Source organism: Coenobita brevimanus, chromosome 41, assembly GCF_032717465.1.
Source record: "Coenobita brevimanus isolate Jiangsu-jjx chromosome 41, ASM3271746v2, whole genome shotgun sequence".
In the NCBI taxonomy this organism is placed as follows: Eukaryota; Metazoa; Arthropoda; class Malacostraca; order Decapoda; family Coenobitidae; genus Coenobita; species Coenobita brevimanus.
In genome coordinates, this window is record NC_136994.1 from 19937138 (window position 1) to 19955656 (window position 18519).

At 44.6% G+C, this 18519-nt stretch overlaps 1 protein-coding gene across 1 annotated transcript in view; it reads left to right on the plus strand.

Moving 5' to 3' along the window:
- Window positions 1-200: 200 nt before the first annotated feature.
- Sur (Sulfonylurea receptor) overlaps window positions 201-18519 on the plus strand; it is a 29940-nt gene continuing 11621 nt past the window's right edge. The window contains exons 1-21 of the mRNA XM_080270636.1: window positions 201-941; window positions 2758-2864; window positions 3202-3268; window positions 3456-3674; window positions 5540-5765; window positions 6553-6662; window positions 6915-7052; window positions 8056-8218; window positions 9545-9723; window positions 9950-10186; window positions 10588-10944; window positions 11026-11062; window positions 11392-11494; window positions 11918-12073; window positions 12374-12617; window positions 12767-13024; window positions 13504-13736; window positions 14399-14599; window positions 15690-15813; window positions 17093-17231; window positions 17754-17935. Of these exons, the coding sequence (XP_080126762.1) occupies window positions 201-941; window positions 2758-2864; window positions 3202-3268; window positions 3456-3674; window positions 5540-5765; window positions 6553-6662; window positions 6915-7052; window positions 8056-8218; window positions 9545-9723; window positions 9950-10186; window positions 10588-10944; window positions 11026-11062; window positions 11392-11494; window positions 11918-12073; window positions 12374-12617; window positions 12767-13024; window positions 13504-13736; window positions 14399-14599; window positions 15690-15813; window positions 17093-17231; window positions 17754-17935 (4221 nt within the window). The remainder of the gene's footprint in view (window positions 942-2757; window positions 2865-3201; window positions 3269-3455; window positions 3675-5539; window positions 5766-6552; window positions 6663-6914; window positions 7053-8055; window positions 8219-9544; window positions 9724-9949; window positions 10187-10587; window positions 10945-11025; window positions 11063-11391; window positions 11495-11917; window positions 12074-12373; window positions 12618-12766; window positions 13025-13503; window positions 13737-14398; window positions 14600-15689; window positions 15814-17092; window positions 17232-17753; window positions 17936-18519) is intronic.

Below are 18519 nucleotides of genomic sequence, written 5' to 3' on the forward strand. Positions count from 1 at the left end.
TAAGCATACAAGGAGTATAATAAGTGAATCCCAGGTAAAATGTCGGAAACTCAATGTTTTTGTTCCATCTAAATGCGCAACGGAAGCTTACTAAGTTTGATCAGATTAATGTGAGGGAAATGCTGGAACTTTCTAGCACAGCCAAACATATAATCGCTATAATGAGTGTTGAGTGACCTCGCCTGACATATTCCCTCGCCATGGATGACGTCACACGGTCGGGGTCAGGCCAGGGGAGGTCAGGGGTCAACTGGGGTCAGCTGGATTGGACTCCGGCGACAACTGACCTGGTTTTCAACGCGTTCCTGAGCTCTGTGTTCCGGGATCAGCCCTCTAGGACCGAGAATGTCAACCTCACTCGAGTCTTTGCACGCTTCGAGGCTCTGCGAACAGCGTCTCGTCCCACCCCACAGCCGTCAGTACTATCCCTAGAGCACCCAGCTATGCCTGAAGTTCTAGCCGCTGGGATAGGTGGGCTGTGGATAGTACTATTTGCTCTATTCTTCCTCTACCTGAGATGCTGGAAAGGAAGGAAAAGGAGAAATCAAGCCCAGCCGGCGCTACTTCCAGCCCACACCGCCCGAAACCTAGCCCTCGTAGCCCTATTCTTAGTCCAGCTAGCCTTGTGTGGGGAGTCCGGGTTGCGATACACCCAGTCTCAGTCCTCTTCTATCCTACTAGTCCCCGCTACTATCCTCACTATCCTCACAACAATACTATCCTCCCTGTACTACCACCACATAGAAGTACATGAGTGCCATGGTTTAGTGGGCGTAACTTTGGGCTACTGGGCGGGCTGGGCGGGCTTGGGCGGGCTGAGGATGTGGCTAGGAGTACATAGAGGCGTTCCATTACATCTCGTCTACCCGATTTTGACCCTTATTGCCATGGGACTTCAAACTGGGCTGATACTAATGGATGTTGGAACCCTGTTGTGTTGGGTAAGTGTGTGTGTGTGTGTGTTCTTACCTAATTGTTCTTACCTAATTGTATCTTTACAGGAATGAGTCAAGCTCGTACTGTCCCGTGTCTTAAATCATATTTATCGTACATATCCTTAAATTTGTGAATTGTTTTGGCACACACTATTTCATTCGGTAGTGCATTCCATTGATCAATTGCTCTGTTTGGGAAACTGAATTTCCTTACGTCTTTATCACCTCTCTTCTTATGCAGTGTTTTGCAGTGTCCTCTTGCTGATGCTTCTCCATATGTTAAGTAACCATTTATGTCTATTTTCTCCTTTCCTGATATGCACTTATATAGCATTATCATGTCACCTCTTTTCCTTCTCTCCTGTAGTGTTGGTAGATTCAGTTTATTTAGTCTTTCTTCGTAGCTTAGGTCCCTTAAGCTTGGTATCCATCTTGTAGCGGCCCTTTGAACTTTTTCAATCTTGTCTATATGCTTTTTGAGATAAGGACTCCAGACTACTGATGCATACTCCAGGATTGGTCTAATGAATGATGTTATTATCCTTCTTAGCATGTCTTCATTTATGTATGTGAATGCTATTCTCATTTTGCAAGCAGTGTATACATGTTCCATACCTTCTCGCTGATGTGGTCAGCCGGAGATAGCCTGTGTGTGTGTGTGTGTGTGTGTGTGTGTGTGTGTGTGTGTGTGTGTGTGTGTGTGTTAGCGAGAGAGAGAGAGAGAGAGAGAGAGAGAGAGAGAGAGAGAGAGAGAGAGAGACTGATTGCTAAAATATGGACCAGGCACCGTACTAGTAAAGGTCATTTGCGGTAATGGGAGAGAGAGAGAGAGAGAGAGAGAGAGAGAGAGAGAGAGAGAGAGAGAGAGAGAGAGAGAGAGAGAGAGAGAGAGAGAGAAATGAGAGAGGAAGATGCAAGAGGTGGGGAAGAAAGACGAGAGAGAGACACACAGAGAGACTGTCTACAAAAGATGTGACAAATTAAGGAGAGTGAGAGAGGAAGGGCGGTCTGGGCACACAGCAGAGAAGACCTGAATAAAAGGGAGGAAGGAAATGCCACTTGCTCTGTTCCGTCCTCTCTCTCTCTCTCTCTTTGTCTGTCTGTCTGTCTGTTTGTCTGTCTCTCGTCATGAAGAAGTGCAATGGGAAGGATGGAGAGCTGTAGTATTGTCACACTCTTCAGTTGAGCTACGAGAAATAAACTGCTAAAGGACGAAATTCTGTGTCGGGGTGAAATATCTGATGATGATGATGATGATGATGATGATGATGATGATGATGATGATAATTTCCTTTTTCAGGCATACAAACATACACGTACAGAAACCTTCAGCGTCACCCCCACAGAAGAGGATGTGGATGTGGGTGTGGGTGTAGATGTGGATGTGGGTGTGGTTGTGAAAGGTGTGGGAGGGAGAGAGAGAAATGTGACTGAGAGAGATGGAGAGAGTGTGAGAGAGAGGGGGGGATGTGGGAAGGAAGGAGAGAGTGCGAGAGAGGGGAGAGAGAGGAGTGTGGGTGAGAGTGAGAGAGGGAGAGAAAGTAGTGTGAGTGAAAGTGTGGGAGAGAGAGAGAAAAGTGTGAGTGTTGGTGAGGGAAGTAGAGAGAGAAATGTGAGTGGTATGGTGAGAGAGAGGGATGGAGAGAGAAGTATGAATGGTAAGGAAAGAGAGGAGAGAGAGGCAGGCAGAGAGAGAAACACGAGTGATAGAGAGAGAGAGAAGGAGGATACAGGTCAAAGAGAGACAGAGGGAGAGGGTGGGAGAGAGAGAAACATGGGTGTGAGTGTAAATGTGGGTGGTGGTGTGGGTGGAGGCGCTAAGTACCTGCACCCTCGGTCTTGTTTGGCATCACGTATAACCTTCTCGTGGTTCCTGGATGTACTGAAGCTTGGATGGATGCGGCCATTGGAGTTTTCTGATCTGGCTAGGTGGGTGATACATCTCTTTAAAATACTCCTATCTGGTGCTGAAACGGGGTGCCTTCACGTGGTAGCACAGGTATGACTGGGTGGCTCCACTGCCCGGTTATACAAATGTCCCTCAACTCCCTCCCTGCATGTTTTGAGACTCAGTTGGATGTGTGTTAAATATAGCCTTCAATAGCATTCTCACAGCTATAGATCCTCCATGACTTGAATAATGTAGTGTGATCGTAGAAAAAATACATTGGAAAATACATCACAGAATTGAATGAGGTGATAAGTTGAGTAAATTTAATGGAAAATGCATTACAGAATTGAAGGGGGTCTGTCTCTTGCCCAACAGACTGCCACAGGAGGAGGAAGCCAGGACTCACTACGAGGAGCTTCTGAAACACTACAGCCAGGTCAAGGTATATGTACTCGTATAATTGGCCCAAGAATGGCAGTGTGTGATTGATACTGTGTGTTGTGGAACATAGTGTCATTTGATACATACAGTATAAAGAATTTCACCTTGTCAATTTAATTATTTTCTCTGGGACAGTCCAGTTTCTCTCATTTTTTGTGACAAAGAACTAACATTCATCTCATTCCCAGCAGCAAAATCACAGGGAAAAAAACAGCAAAAACCGCAGTGTATGGTTGTGGAAAGTGCTGTGGCGAACCTACTGGCGTGGTGTGTGTGGAGGAGGCATGTTCAAGCTTTTAGGGGACTGTGCCAATGTGGTGGCTCCTCTTGCCATTGCTTTGGTGGTTGGTTATGTCACAGATTACCAGCAAGGAACTCTGGTTAAAGAAGGTGTTATTGTTAAGGAGGTTAGTGGATTGCTGTTTATTATATATACTCTAATATTGAGGCACTAATGGGGAGCCTACACATAGTGGTACTGTTCACCCTTGCTGGAGCAGTAGTGGCAGCCCTTCAAGAGCTAAACTTCATAATTTCCTGCACCTTGGTGTGGAGAGGAGCCTTGGTCTGACCCTGGCAAAGCAAAGTCTACTACAAGGGAATGCCAGATTCTTAATGATGTATGTACGGTACTGTTCCTGTAGGATGGCCACACAGAACCAGTTGCTTGACTGTGGGCAGTGGGTCTGCTTGGCCAGTGAGACAGTGTGGGATTAAGATTTGACAAAATCAACTGTTATTTTTCTGTTGCAGTAGAGTATAGCAATCTTTACCCAGGTCTGTATTCTAGCTGCCCAGGAGACAGTGATTCAATTTAGTGCACCTTAACATTGGTATTATACATTGGTCATTTTATTATCTACATAATTTACTTCAGTAATATGCAAGATATTGGTAGAAATAAACCACATATGGTATGAAAGAAGAAAGTAGGAATGTCCACTCATATGATGTAATGCTGCCTTCAGGTAACTCTACACTGTAATGTAGGAAACCATTTGTTACACTGGGTGGTAATCATATAATCAGATGACACTAGGTGGTTGAGTGGGTTAAGGCATTCTAACAGGATGGAACCTGTAATGGTTTACATCTGATGGATGGCTGGGGCATTGCCTACATAATGCCACTTAGGGATAGGTGAGGCAGATCACCCTTGTCTTAAATGTTGGGACTTAGTAACCTGGCCGAGGACCTCTGTGCTCCTGATGGGGCAGAATTAGACTGGGTGGGTGGATGATAACTGACTGACTTGTAATATACTGTGTCTTTGGTTATAATCTTACCGACCCAGTCATCACCTTTGACATGAATACAATACCTAGTTTACCTTAACTTGATCCAGATTTTCATCCTTTTGCATCTCACATAGTTGAGAGGTTGGATGGGACTGGAGTTGTGATGAGGAGAGGTAGATTGTGATGGTTTGGACATGTGGAGAAGATGGGGGATGATAAATGGGTGCAGAAAGTGAGAAGTATTAACGTTAGGGGTCAGGTTGTGAGAGGTAGACTGAAAAAGATCTGGGATGAGGTTATTGAGTGTGATCTCAGGGATAAGGCACTGAAGAGGGAAGCTGCCAGGGACTGAACAGCTTGGAGAACTGCCATTAGGTGACCAAGGCTGACGCAAGCAAGCATGTTGGAGTCTGTAAAAACAAAATGATAGCTTTGTGGCAAAAAATAACGGTACTTGCGCTGTACATTCTTTTCATAGCATCATACTTTAGTGTTAATCTCTTGTTACAACTCGGCACTCAGGATGGAGAAATGGCAGTTTTAGGCCAAATTAGAGTAAGAATAATATATCTGTACTGTTAGCACCTTAACTTGGCTCAGATTTTAGGCCACCTGAAAAGAATTTAATACATCCTCCCTTGAGAGGAATGCCATGTGTTTTGGTAGCTTCTTAACCCGGCACAAATTTTTGTCCATTTGCAGCTTATTTCACGTAGTTCAGTGACAGAATATTGTAATGCTGTGGCTCTACATTCTTCCCACAGCACATCTTCATGACTGACATCATATTCTTTTAGTAATCAGTAGTTACAGCTCAGTTTTGAAGACGGAGAGATGGCAGTTTTAGGCTCAAATAAAGTCTGTCTGCTTATAGCCTTAATCTTGGAAGGGATGGTCACAAATAGATTGCTTCCATGTCACCATGTCTTCCTCAGTCAGGCTGCCCTCTCTTTAACTCACACCTCCTCTTCCCTTTCTCATATACCTCTCCACCCTGTCCCTCTTTATCATCTTCAGTCTTCTCCCTTCAACAGCAATACTACGTAGGGTGGAGGGAATGGTGCAGGAATGGCTGGGTGGTGGGTGTTGCAGCCCTTGTTGCAGCACTGCTACAGTCAACATTCAGTCAGGCCTCCACACACCTTGTTAGTATGGTGGGGGCCAGAGCACGTGCTGGACTGCAGGCCATGGTGTACTGCAAGGCACTGAGACTGCCCTCATCAGCTCCACAGCAAGAAGGGGAAGATGACGATGGCGAAGGTGAGAGGAAGAGATAGATAAAGGTAGGGAGAGGGAGTGGTTGATGGCAAGTACTGGAGTGCAAGTGATGGTGTAGTGTAAGCCTCTGAGATTACATTCATTGACACCACAACAGGAAGATGATGATGTTGGTGAAGCTGAGAGGGAGAAAGAGGAGGAGAGGGAGTGGGAGAGAAAGGTGGGGGGGGGAGGGAACAAGAGAGGGAGTGAGAGAGAAAGGCATATATGTGTACAGAGGTGCCCATTCTTTATATAGTCATTATCTGAATAACCTGTTTACAGATTTGTCCAAATATATGTTGTATGTGCAGTGTTGCAAAAATTTGCACATTCTCTTAGAGAGATATAAAAATTATTGAGTAATTGTAGGAGTATTTTTTTTTTTTTTAATAACAGAACAGAGGAAGGAAAAACAAATGAATAAAAAAAGTAATTAAGATTACCATTGTTGTTGTTGCATAACCCCAGTCTGTCTGGCCAAGCAGACCCATTGACCACAGGTAAGCAGCTGCTTCATTAGGGCCATCCTATAGTGCAGTCCATACACTGTGTAGGGATCTAGCGCTCCCTTCTGGTAGGCAGCACTTCACCAGGGTTGGACCTGAGTCCTTCCCATGGTAAGGTGCAGGGAAATATGTGGGGATTTGGCTCCTGGGTGGATGGTGCAGCTGCTCCACCCAGTGTGCACAGTGCCAACAAATGTAGACTCGTTATCAGTACCTTGGTATTAGTTATTATCACTACTGTAAGCACATTTATTACACATCATCAGTATAATTGCTTGCAGGGCAGGTTCGTCAGGATGCTGGTACGGTCATCAACCTTTGTGCTGAGGATGCAGATAATATTATGACATTCCTTACACACTGCCACTACATCTGGGCCATACCACTGAAGGTTAGTGAGTGAGCGAGAGAGAGAGAGAGAGAGAGAGAGAGCACTCATGAAAATAATAAACACAAACAGACATAGTGAGAGAGAAAAAACAGATTGAAAGCTTATAGAGAAAGAAAGGGAAAGATTCAAAGATAAAGGGAGAACAAACTAAAACTATTTTTTTTTTTTTTAAGAGAGAGAGAGAGAGAGAGAGAGAGAGAGAGAGAGAGAGAGAGAGAGAGAGCTAACAATCCATCCATCAACTCATTTCAGGTGTGTGTGATCCTGGTTCTGCTATGGGTTCAGCTGGGAATATCTGGTGTAGTGGGGGCCGTGGCTGGCATCCTGGTACTGACGCCTCTGCAACTCGTCCTTTGTCGTTATATTGCAGCCGTCAACAAAGACTTCCTTGTAAGTCTGCAGTTATACTTGTTTCATTTTAATCTGGCCTAAAAGTGCCATCTCTTCATCTTAAATGGTGAGATATTAATAGATAAGAATATGATGCTACGCTCATTTTGCTTCAACTTCACCTAAAATTGCCCGTTCTCAGTCCTGGATGCTGTGGTATATAAAAAGGTTAATGCTAGAATATGATGCTAGTCATGAAGAAGTGCTTTGGAATGGATGCAGAGCAGTGTTGCGATGATCTTGGCGGTCATCTATGGTCAGTGTATCTGTGTGGCGTATGTATTTCTGTGCAGTGTCTGTTTTGATCTTTGTATCTCAAATTCTTTCCATCACTACATTCTCTTCCTGTCATTGGCCTTTGCAAAACAGGCTACAAAAGGACAAGAATCTGGGTCAAGTTAAGGTGAAAGAGCTATGGATTTTTTCTTTTGGAGGAAATTTTGCTTACATACTTTATTCGTTATTGTGTGTGTTTGGTGCATTTACCTGGGCTTGGTGTTGATAGTTCTCCCCCCGTAATTCTTAATCTTTTTTTGCCTCCTGTGCCCTAACACCCTGTCCAGAACTGGATTAAGAGTTGTGGCATTTTGTGAAGGTCCCTTAGTAGCCTCAGCACCAAATACGTTAGGCAAAGGGCTAGGGGTCTCAGGATACGTGGAAACTCCTTGCACTTTGGCCCACAGTTCTGCTTTGTACACAAATGAATGTCGTGTTTCAGTGATGAGTCTGAAGTGTTTGAGGACAGGTTTAGTAAAGAATTTTCCTTAAATTGTGCTTGTTTTTTTTTCTCCACAGACACCCACTGTACCTTTAAGCTGTACCTGGTCTATACAGTATACATATCAGTGTCTGTTGTTGCTTCTGTTTTAAAGACATGAAATTTCTAAGATCAATATTCACTCTGTCTTGTGGGAGCCCCAGGGCTGTGGTCCCTTTAGTCCTGTCAGGATAATTATGACGATGATGATGATGACTATACATGTAACTCTGTACCTCCACACAGACAGTTAGTGACGAGCGGCTGCGTCAGACCCACGAGCTGGTGAGCGGCATGAAGGTAGTGAAGATACACGGGTGGGAGTCAGTATTTATGGACCGAGTGGCTCAGCAGAGGCACAAGGAGCTGGCCCTACTACACACAGACTCCATACTGCGTGCTGTTATGAGTTAGTACACAGGTTTTTGTGTTTTGATTTAAGTTAGGATTCCAGGGACTTGAAGGATGTGTGAATGAGTGTTTAGCTAATTTGCTATCAATTATTGTTTTCTGGGTTCTTTCCTTTTCTGTTAGATGCCAGGTCTATCTACCCACATGCCTATCTCTCTATAGCCAGATGCCTCAGTTCCATTTAAGTAATCTGTCTGTCCATCTGTAGCCAGATGCCTCCATTTCATAAGGTGTGGCCACAAACAAATCACCTCCATGTCTCCCTGTCCCCAGAGGCCTTTTCATTGATTAGTCTGATACTTTTATAACACTTTCCTGGCTACCGTATCTCAATATAAATGGCAACCAAATTCAGAGGCTCCTCCTCCCCTTGACAAAATCCTGGTTGTGCCCTCTTGTGCTGCTGATAGTTCTTCCTCTTGCAGGCTTTCTCTTTCTCTTTTCTCTCAGCCCTCTTTCACCCCAGAGATTTTTTTTTATCGAGGGAATATTGAAGGATTGTGAGTGAAGGATTGTGAGAGAGAGAGAGAGAGAGAGAAAGGGAGAGATTTCCTGTATGTACCGTGCTTCTGCTGTGCTAAATTTTTTATGTATACTTCTATGGCAGAAATGTATGCTTATCTCTTAGTATTAACTCCTTCAGTGGAGTAATACTTTTATTATATTTTGTGTTATTTTTGTTATTTGACATGATTCTGCTGAGCTTAGAGATTTTTCTTTAACTGGAGAGAGTATATTTAGCCATCATTAATCCTTTGAGCAGAAAAGGTCTTTCCTAAGCTAAATATAACCACCAGTAAATAGCAAGCATTAAAATGGAACAAATCATCGTTAGATTAGAGGGGTCAAGAAACTTAAGGTCCGTGTGCTCCATAACTCTGTGTATCTCTCTACCACAGCAGTCTTGATGCAGGGCAGTATTGTGGTGGTGTCAGCTTGTATTCTTATGTATCTTTATTGTCTATATTTCTGTATCTTTTCGCCCTTTGTATATCAGTAGCTCTAATTCCTTCTGCCACAGCATTCCAAACCATGGGCAGTATGGTCTGTATATTTCTGTATTTCTGTATCAGAATATCTGTGTGGACTATGTAAACTTTTTCTTTGTGTCATTATAACTTTGTATTTCTCTCTGCCACAGCTTTCTTGACAGAGGGCAGTATTGTGGTGAGGTTTGCAGTCATCTTTGGCCTTGTTTTCATTGTGTCAGTGGAGTAATTTTGTTTCTTTGTTGTCTCTGTATCAGTCCATGTGGTCTTTTGTATTTGTGTGTGCTTTGTATCCTCTACCTGTCTTTGTAACTCTGTATTTCTCCCCACCACAGCATTCTTGACGCAGGGCAGTGTTGTAGTGATGTCGGCAGTCACCTTTGGCCTGTATTCCAACATGGAGGATGGGCCAATGAGAGCTGGAGGGGTCTTTGCTGGCCTTGCACTCTTTAATCAACTGACTGTTCCGCTGTTCATTCTGCCGATTATCCTCTCACACACCATCAGGGCCACGGTGAGAGAGAGAGAGAGAGAGAGAGAGAGAGAGAGAGAGAGAGAGAGAGAGAGAGAGAGAGAGTGCAGGAGTATGTATGAGAGCTTATGAGCGTGTCATTGAGAAAGTGAGGGAAAAAAATAGGGGAGATTGAAACATGACACCAAAAACTGATGAGAAAAATGAGAGAGAGAGAGAGAGAGAGAGAGAGAGAGAGAGAGATCATCAAGCCCCCCACCCTTTTCAGAATTCTGCCAGACGTCTTCAGGAATTCTTAACTTCCCCTGAAGTAGAAGGGACAAACAAAACATCCCCAGTCCCTCCAAAACCTCTGGGGAGGAGGGAGGAGGAGGGAGGAAGAACTGGGAGGAAGGAGGATAGGAAGGGGAGAGAAGAGGAGGACAGGAGAGGAAGGGAAGAGGAAGAGGACTTGCTTGGAGATATGGAGATGTCTCGACTTTCAAGAGTTACTGAAGAAAGCAGGGTGAGTATGTGAATCATATAACTCTATATGAATGTGCAGTATCTATCAGCATATCACCATCCATTCATCTGTCTGTCTATCTGGAGTATTTATGTGTCTATGAATCTATCAGTCTATCTATCTGTCTGACACTGTGTAGAGATCTGGCACCTCCTTATGGTAGACAGTGGGTCACCAAGGTCAGATCAGAGTTCTTCCCATGGCAAGACACAGGGAAACATGAGGACGTTGGACTCCAGGGTGGATGTTGCAGCTGCTCCACTCAACATGGACAGCACCACCACCTGTAGGCTCGTTTTCAGCCCCATCTCTTAACATGTATTCCATGCAGATGTTGGGTATTAATGCCCAAGTGGAAAAATGTGAAAAGTTTGCCCTGATCCATAATTTCACTCCCACAGCCAACCTCGACCTGCTCCCAACTTTCCTGCAATAAGCCTACATCCATGCCTACAAGAGAGGAGGAGGAGGAAGAGGAAGAAGAGGAAGAGGATGTGGGAGGGGAGGGAGAAGAGAAGAGAAGAACAAAGAGGGAAGAAGAGAGGAGAGAGATGGATAAAAAGAGAGACAAGAAAGAAGACATGAGGAAACGAGTGGAGAAAACAGATCCAGAGAGAGGAAAGGGAGAAGAGAAGAGAACCACACAGATACAGTTAGAGTTAAGTGAGCTGGGAAAAAAAGAAGAGGAGAGGAATGTAGAGAGAAAAAGAGAGAAGATAGACATGGAGAGAAAAGGAGGAGAGAACAGAGAAGTGGAGAGAAAGGTTGGAGAGAAGGAGAGAGATGTAGTCGTGAGCATAGAAAATGGAAGTTTTACGTGGCCACACCTACCTCACTCTCCTGTACTGCGAGACATCACTACAAGCCTGCCCCAAGGTGAGAGAGAGAGAGAGAGAGAGAGAGAGAGAGAGAGAGAGAGAGAGAGAGAGAGAGAGAGAATCTTGAAAGTGTATGTAGATTAACTGATAAGAATTTATGTCATTTGAATACTGTTGTCCTTGCTTTGTTATGTTATGTTTTTTTTTCTCCCGGTTCCAACAGTAGTGGTCGATGATGATGATGATAATATTCTGTTCTACACTTCCACATATATTGTTCTTTTTCAGTTTTCTTTTGCTTGGCGGATGGTGATGATAGTGTTCTTTTCACATCCTTCCATATACTGTACCCTGTTCTGTTCTGATGTTCATCTGTTCTTCTCCCAGGTCTAACAGTGGTGGTTGGTGGTGTGGGCAGTGGCAAAACTTCTCTGCTGATGGCCATTCTTGGAGAAATGTCAACGCTGGGGGGTAGAATACACTGGCCAGGGTGAGTTGTTTTTGTTGCTAAACTTTGGCCTGTCTGGCTAAGAGGCTCATCGAATACAGGTGAGCAGCTGGTTCTGCGGGGCTGTTGTACAACGTCAGTACAGTACATACACTGTGTAGGGATCTGGTGCCCCCTTGTGGTAGACAGTGCCTCATCAGGGTCAGACCAGGGCCCTTCCCATGGAGTGGTGCAGGGAAATATGAAGAGGTTAGGTAGGCTCCTTCTTAGTGCCTGCCAGGGTGATTTGTGCTGAATTATGGTCTGTTATGGTAGTTATGATCATAGTTTTTGGTAGTACAGTAGTGGTTGTAGTAGGTATAAAAGTGATACATCCATCCCATGTTTTTCTCCATTTTGACTGCCTTTTTTTCCCACTTACAGGTTATATAATACTCACCTGCCTGTTATTTGATCATAACCCAGGTCCAGCTCACGTGCCTATGTGTCACAACGTCCGTGGCTGACTAACGCATCGCTACGTGAAAACATTGTGTTTGGCCGACGGTTTCTGCCACGACGGTACAGGAGGGTGGTGTCAGCATGTGCCCTACAGCCAGACATTGATATCTTGCCTCATGGGTGAGTGTGCTGAGAAAGAGAGAGAGAGAGAGAGAGAGAGAGAGAGAGAGAGAGAGAGAGAATCTTAAAGACATTGCAGTCATACCAAGGAGATACTTTGTATTTGCTTGGGAATGCATTCCCATTACACAGTCCTTCTAATGTGGGTAAAATCCTATCTTCTGTGCCTAATTGAAGTGCCAGTAATAGTGAAAACATTAACTACATTCCCCCTAACACTTTCAGAGACCAACTAGTTAAAGTACTTCACTGTGCTTATAGAACTGAGAGCATTACTTACATTCCTCTTAACACTTTCAGAGACCAAACAGAGATTGGAGAACGTGGAATCAATCTCTCCGGGGGCCAGAGACAGCGTGTGGCCATAGCGCGAGCCCTGTATTCCAACGCAGCTACTGTCATCCTAGACTGTCCCTTCTCAGCACTGGATGTGGGTGTGTCAGGGCGGGTATGGGAGGCGGGAGTGCTGGGCCTCCTGTTGGCTCGTGGACGCTCAGTCATACTTGCCACGCACCTTACGCACCTTACCTCTCATGCACACCTAGTAAGTGATGTTTTTGATGATGAAGGGTGTAAGTGTAGATATTTATGCTTGTTGGGGTGAGCTCAGGATTCCAGAGGCTTCAATGGTGAATTAATGAGAGTGTGTCCCATTTACCAATGCCACTATAATCACCACTGTCATTTTCACAGGTTATATATATGGAGAATGGGAGCATCACCCTACAAGGCTCCCCTGGGCATATCTCCATGACCGCCCCGAGCCTTTGGAGGACGTGGGAGGCTGCCCGAGGATCTCCTGCAGACTCCACAGACGCCCAAGGTTGGATGGAAGCTTACAGACGCACAGACACACAGGGACGGACAGCAAGGGAGCGATGGACATTGTTGAGATTGGTGACCAGAATGAGCATACAGAGAGAGAGGTCCAGGAGAGGAAGCAAGGAGGAGGTGAGAGAGAGAGAGAGAGAGAGAGAGAGAGAGAGAGAGAGAGAGAGAGAGAGAGAGTTATGCTTGCTAGGTGTAGCCAGGATTCTGAGGGCTTGATGAATGAGTGTGTGATCCATTTCACTGAGTTTTCCATTTTTTACTCTCTTTGTTTCTGAATCCTTCCTCATCCTTATAAGCATTGGAGTTAAGATGATGATGATGATGATGATGATGATAACGGTGGTGATAGCAGTGATGATGATAATGATTGCAGTGATAATGATGATGATGAGATAATCCAGCTATAATGAAACAGACATAAAGGAAGTAAATGAGCTAACTCAATCTCCCAATTGTTTATTCATTCACACTGCTAGAAATCAGGGAACATGGGGAGCCACCAGTAGGTAGCCAAGGCTTACAGACCAAGCATGGTGGAGCCTTTATAAATGAATGAACAAATGAACAGATAATAAAATATAAAAATGTATCTTTTGCAGGGCACTCCTGATGACGGTCGAGGTGAAAGCAGCCGTGATGACTCAGAGTATCAGAGCCGAGTGTTGCGCCAGTACAGCATAAACCGCCATGTGCCACACAGTGCATTGCTGCCTGGCGATGAGTGTTGTTATCTACCGCCAGCCACCACACCACCACCGCACAGACATGCCATCCTACAGCCATCACTATCTTCGTCCTCTACCGCATCTGCCACAAAACTACAGCTTTTTAGGTTAGTACAGTATTCAAGGCATTTTCTGTGTCAGCCGTCCTCTCTTCCTATTTCTCCCATCTTTCCTGTCACTTTTTATTATTTTTTTTCCTTTTCAGGTGGCTTTACATTGAGTGACAAGCCTAATGGTTTCCTGTAAGTCAGGAAACCATTGACAATGCTGGGTGGTAACCATATTACCAACCCAAATGTGTTCCCTACATGTCAACAAGTGGGTTGGCAGAGGGTTTGTATCTCTCCCTGTAAAACAAATAATTCAAAGACAAATAGCCAGTCTTTATGGGATTATGGCATCTGGCTCTAGGTAGATGGATAGATTTAATGCTTCCTGTTGTAATTTGCCTTCGTGCCTCCGTCATTCCTTCCATTCCATTCGTTTCTGAATCCTTACCTTTATTTGTTAGCTTTCCTCCCTCCATCGCGAACAGGTGTCCTGCCATGCCATATTCCTGCCCTCACAACCCCACTTCACCCCAGACACTTGCTGCCCATCTCTCCTTACATCCTTTCCCTTTTTTCCCCTAAATTTCTCTTTCTCTTGCATCCATCCTTTATTCTCCCTTACCTTCCATCCCATTCCTTCCTTCCCTACTGACTTACACACCTCTAGGGAGACGGAAAGAAGCATAAACTTTAATTTGCCTCTGTTTTCTTGTGTCCAGGATCAGATCGAGTGCCCCAGCTTTTGGCCGGAATTCCTCCCAGGTGCTGCATCACAAACAAGTGCCCCGCTATGCCAAATCCCTGCCCCCACAGCCCCGCCCTGCCCCGCCCCGTCCCAGACACTCACCATCCACTGCCTCAGGGGCGGCACCAGCAACAGGAGGGATGCTTTACAGAATTTTCTCCAATGCTTCTTTTAAGTGAGTACCCCATCTAGTTAACCTGTTAGCTGTGTCTTATGGAAAATTTGCACTGCCTTTGATGTGCACCCTCCCCAGCTGAAAAAAAGTTCCAGTTAATTTTTTGGTCATACTGGTTCACAGAAGATGTGATGAAATATTTGTTTCAGGTTTTATGTTTATATACGCTGTAGTTTAGCTGCTACAGGGTCCTGGACTTATACATTTTTTTTATTTTTTTTTTAAATTTATAAAGACTCCAGTATGTCTGCATGCCTTGGCCTTGGTTACCTGATCTCTTCATGCATCTCAATCTCTAGCAACCTCTCTATTCAGCCTGTTTTCCCTGAGGTCACACTGCACGACATGTCTCCACCTTTTATTTCTTATCCCGTCACTGACTAAATTTTTCAGAGGAAAGTACTGTATATATTTTCTTGTCATGAAATACCAGTTCTATGCAGAGCCTGGGGGATAGAGAAGGGTATATTGAAACACAGGTGGACAAAGTTTCAGGCCAATATCTAGTATGCTTTAGCCATAATGAGCATAAAAATAAAAAAAAGTAGGAAGTTTAATGTAAAAAGTGTCTGTTGAGGTATGTTGCAGTCAGAACCAGGCTTTGAGTAGTTAAAAATGAAATAAATACATAGGAGAGAGGGAGGGGGAGATGGAGGATGAGATGGATGGATGGGGTACAGAGATAGAGGTGTAAGTCGGGGGGAGGGCAGCAAAATGTCAGGGGGCAGGGTGACGTAGAGGAGATTTGTTTGTGGCCACCCTTTATGGGATCAAGGTGTCTGGCTATAGGCAGATAGATAAACTGAGATTTTCCTACAAAAGCCATAATAGGTGCACTGTATGGGTTTAATTCCTTCAGAACAGTGATAGTATTCTCATTTTATTTTTTACCTAATGCCAAACAGCTTTATTTGGCTGAGAAAAACAAAATCTTTTTCTTCTGTTATCTTTATTTTGTGTCTTTTCTGTTATCATTTTTGTGGTTTCATTTTTGTCTATCATTGTCTTTTTGTCTGTTTTTTCATATATTTTTTCTTTTTTCTATTTGATTGTTTTCATTTTTGTGTCTTATTATTATTGTTGTCTGCAGGTCTGGCAAGAGAGGGTCAGCTGAGAAGTGGAGTCTGAGTCGGATCCTGTCCTCATCCACTGTGTTGGGTGACCACCTGCAGGAAGACCTTGAGCTGGAGGAGGAAGTGCCACTTGAGGATGAGGTGAGCTGGAGGAGGAGGTGGGGTCTATAAGAAGGATGTTGTGGTAGTGTTTCAGAGAGGAGGTGAGCTGGAGGAGGAGGTGGGGCCTATAAGAAGGATGTTGTGGTAGTGTTTCAGAGAGGAGGTGAGCTGGAGGAGGAGGTGGGGCCTATAAGAAGGATGTTGTGGTAGTGTTTCAGAGAGGAGGTGAGCTGGAGGAGGTTGGACAGATAAGTCAAAAATTGTATTGTTGTATCATATATAGAGGCTCCAACATCCCTGCATGCAATGGATGCATTGGACTTGGTCACCTAATGGTGGTTGTCCATGCTACTTGATCTCAGGCAGCCTCCCTCTTCAGTCCTTTATTCTCGAGGTCACACTCTATGACCTCATCCCAGGTCTTTTTTGGTCTGCCTCCCACAACGCTACCCCTGATGTTCACACTTTTCATCTTCTGCACATCATTGTCATCCTCCATCTGCTTCACATGCCCAAACCATCTCAATCTACCCCTCTTGATCACAGCACCAGTACACTCCATTCCCATCCTTCCTCTGAACTCTGTAATCAAGAGGATGGATATGACTGGAATGTACTGATTGATAGTATATATGGAGGATGAGGTAGGGCAGATAAGAAAGATGGTGTGGTAATATTTGAGGAGGAAGCGAGCTGGAGGAAGAGGTAGTGCAGATAGGGAAGATAGATTAACTGTATATGTGGAGGATGAGGTCATCATCATCAACATCTAATCCTGTGTTGTCCCACAAGGAACGCAGGAGCCCAGGGCCAAGTAGGTTGGTCCTGACATTTTAGATGAGAGAGCAGCTTCATCTGAGTGGCAATATGTGAGCAATAAACCCTAACCACTCCTTGGATATGAACCTACAGTACACAGGCTCAGTCAGGCTGGAGCACATTAATTACTCACTTAACCACCAGGTGCCATAATCTGGTTATATGGTTAGAACCCAGCGTAGTAAATGGCTTCTTGGTGTACGGTAAACCATTTGGCTTGTCACTCAGTGTAGAGTCACCTGTAGACAGAAGGAAGAGGAAAGAATGAAGGAAAGACTGGCAGAAGAGGAAGGAAGGTAAGAAGGAAGGAAGAGAGGAAAGGGTAGTCACCCAAAAGCAGCAGTACTCTGAGTGAGTGCATGAGGCATGGCCGATAAAAAGGATGGTGTGTTGAGGAGAAGGTATCGCTGGGGGATGAGGTGAGCTGAAGGATGAGGTAGTTAATCAGCTTTCAAAAGAGTGATGAAAATTCAGAAGGAAACTTTTTTATAATTTTCAGGTGGACGAGGATGGCCGAGCATTAGAGAGCGAGGAGCGAGAGCGCGGTCGAACGTCACGGTGGAACTACCTCATTTACCTACGAGCCTGTGGCCTGGCGTGTGGCCTGGGCTACCTTGTGTGTGCACTGGCTGGACAGGGTATGTTGGGAATAAGAGTGATGATGATGATGAGTAATTTACTGTCGGTCTTATAATACTGTTCTTTCCATTACTGCATTTCACCAACAAAGTACTGATGCTTATAGGTATGCTACACATGGTAGCATTGTGCATTGTGCACCCTGGGTGGAGCAGCTGTGGCATTCACCTGGGAGCCACACCTCCTCATATTTCCCTGCACTTCACTGTGGGAAGGACCCTGGTTAGACCCTGGTGGGGTGCTGTCTACTACCATACTTGGTGTATATGCCATACTGTACCTCTAGGACATCCCTACGAAAGCAGTTGCTTACCTGTGGTTAATGGGACTGTTTGGTCGAAGAGACTGGGTTTAAGCAACAACATTATGGATAAATGAGCAACTGAGACAAATGAGTTGCCTGAGCTATAATACCACAGCAATGGCCCTTTATACCCTGAGGGAGTTACAGTATGTTTTTTCTAAGCAGACAGTGATCCTTAACCCCTTGCAACTATACCTTCCTGCCTCTGCCATCACAGGAACAACTGTTGCTCTGGATGTGTGGCTTGGACGATGGTCAGATGCTGCGTCAGAAAGGGCCAGGATGGACAATTCAACCCTGCCCATCTCTCCACCAGCCTGGAATATGGGAACCAGTGAGAGGACGGGCTTGGATGGATCTAGCCATGACAGGCAGCAGAGCAGCTTCATGAGTGAGATGGTAGGGATAGATTAGAAAATGTATGGTGATAGGACGACAGTAAACAGGAAGTTATAGGAAGAAACAGGTAGATATTGGAGGTCACAGAGAGAAATAAGAAATGAGAAGTCATAGGAAGAAATAGGGATAGATTTAAAAATATATATTGACAGGAGGGCAAAGAAAGAAAGAAATGCCTGTAGGTGTGTGAAAAAAATGCCTTAGATTGTACACTAGGAAACCATTTACTATGCTGGGTGGTAACCATATTACCAAATTACGGGACCTGGTAGTTTAGTGAGTAATTAAGGCATTCCAGTTAGATTGAGCTAGTGCAGGTTTATATCCAAGGGGTAGTTGGGGTTTATTGTTCACATAATTCCACTCTGGGAGGAGTGAGGCAGGTCACTCGCATCTTAAATGTCAGGACCAACTTGCCTAGCCCCGGGCTTCTACGCTCCTCATGGGACAACACAGGATTGGATGATGGATGGATGGATGGATGGATATGTAAGTTTTCATTGTTTAATGGGAATAACGGTGATGATAATGATGATGCTGTATCTATTTATTTTCTGCCCATGCATTCAAACATCCATCCATCT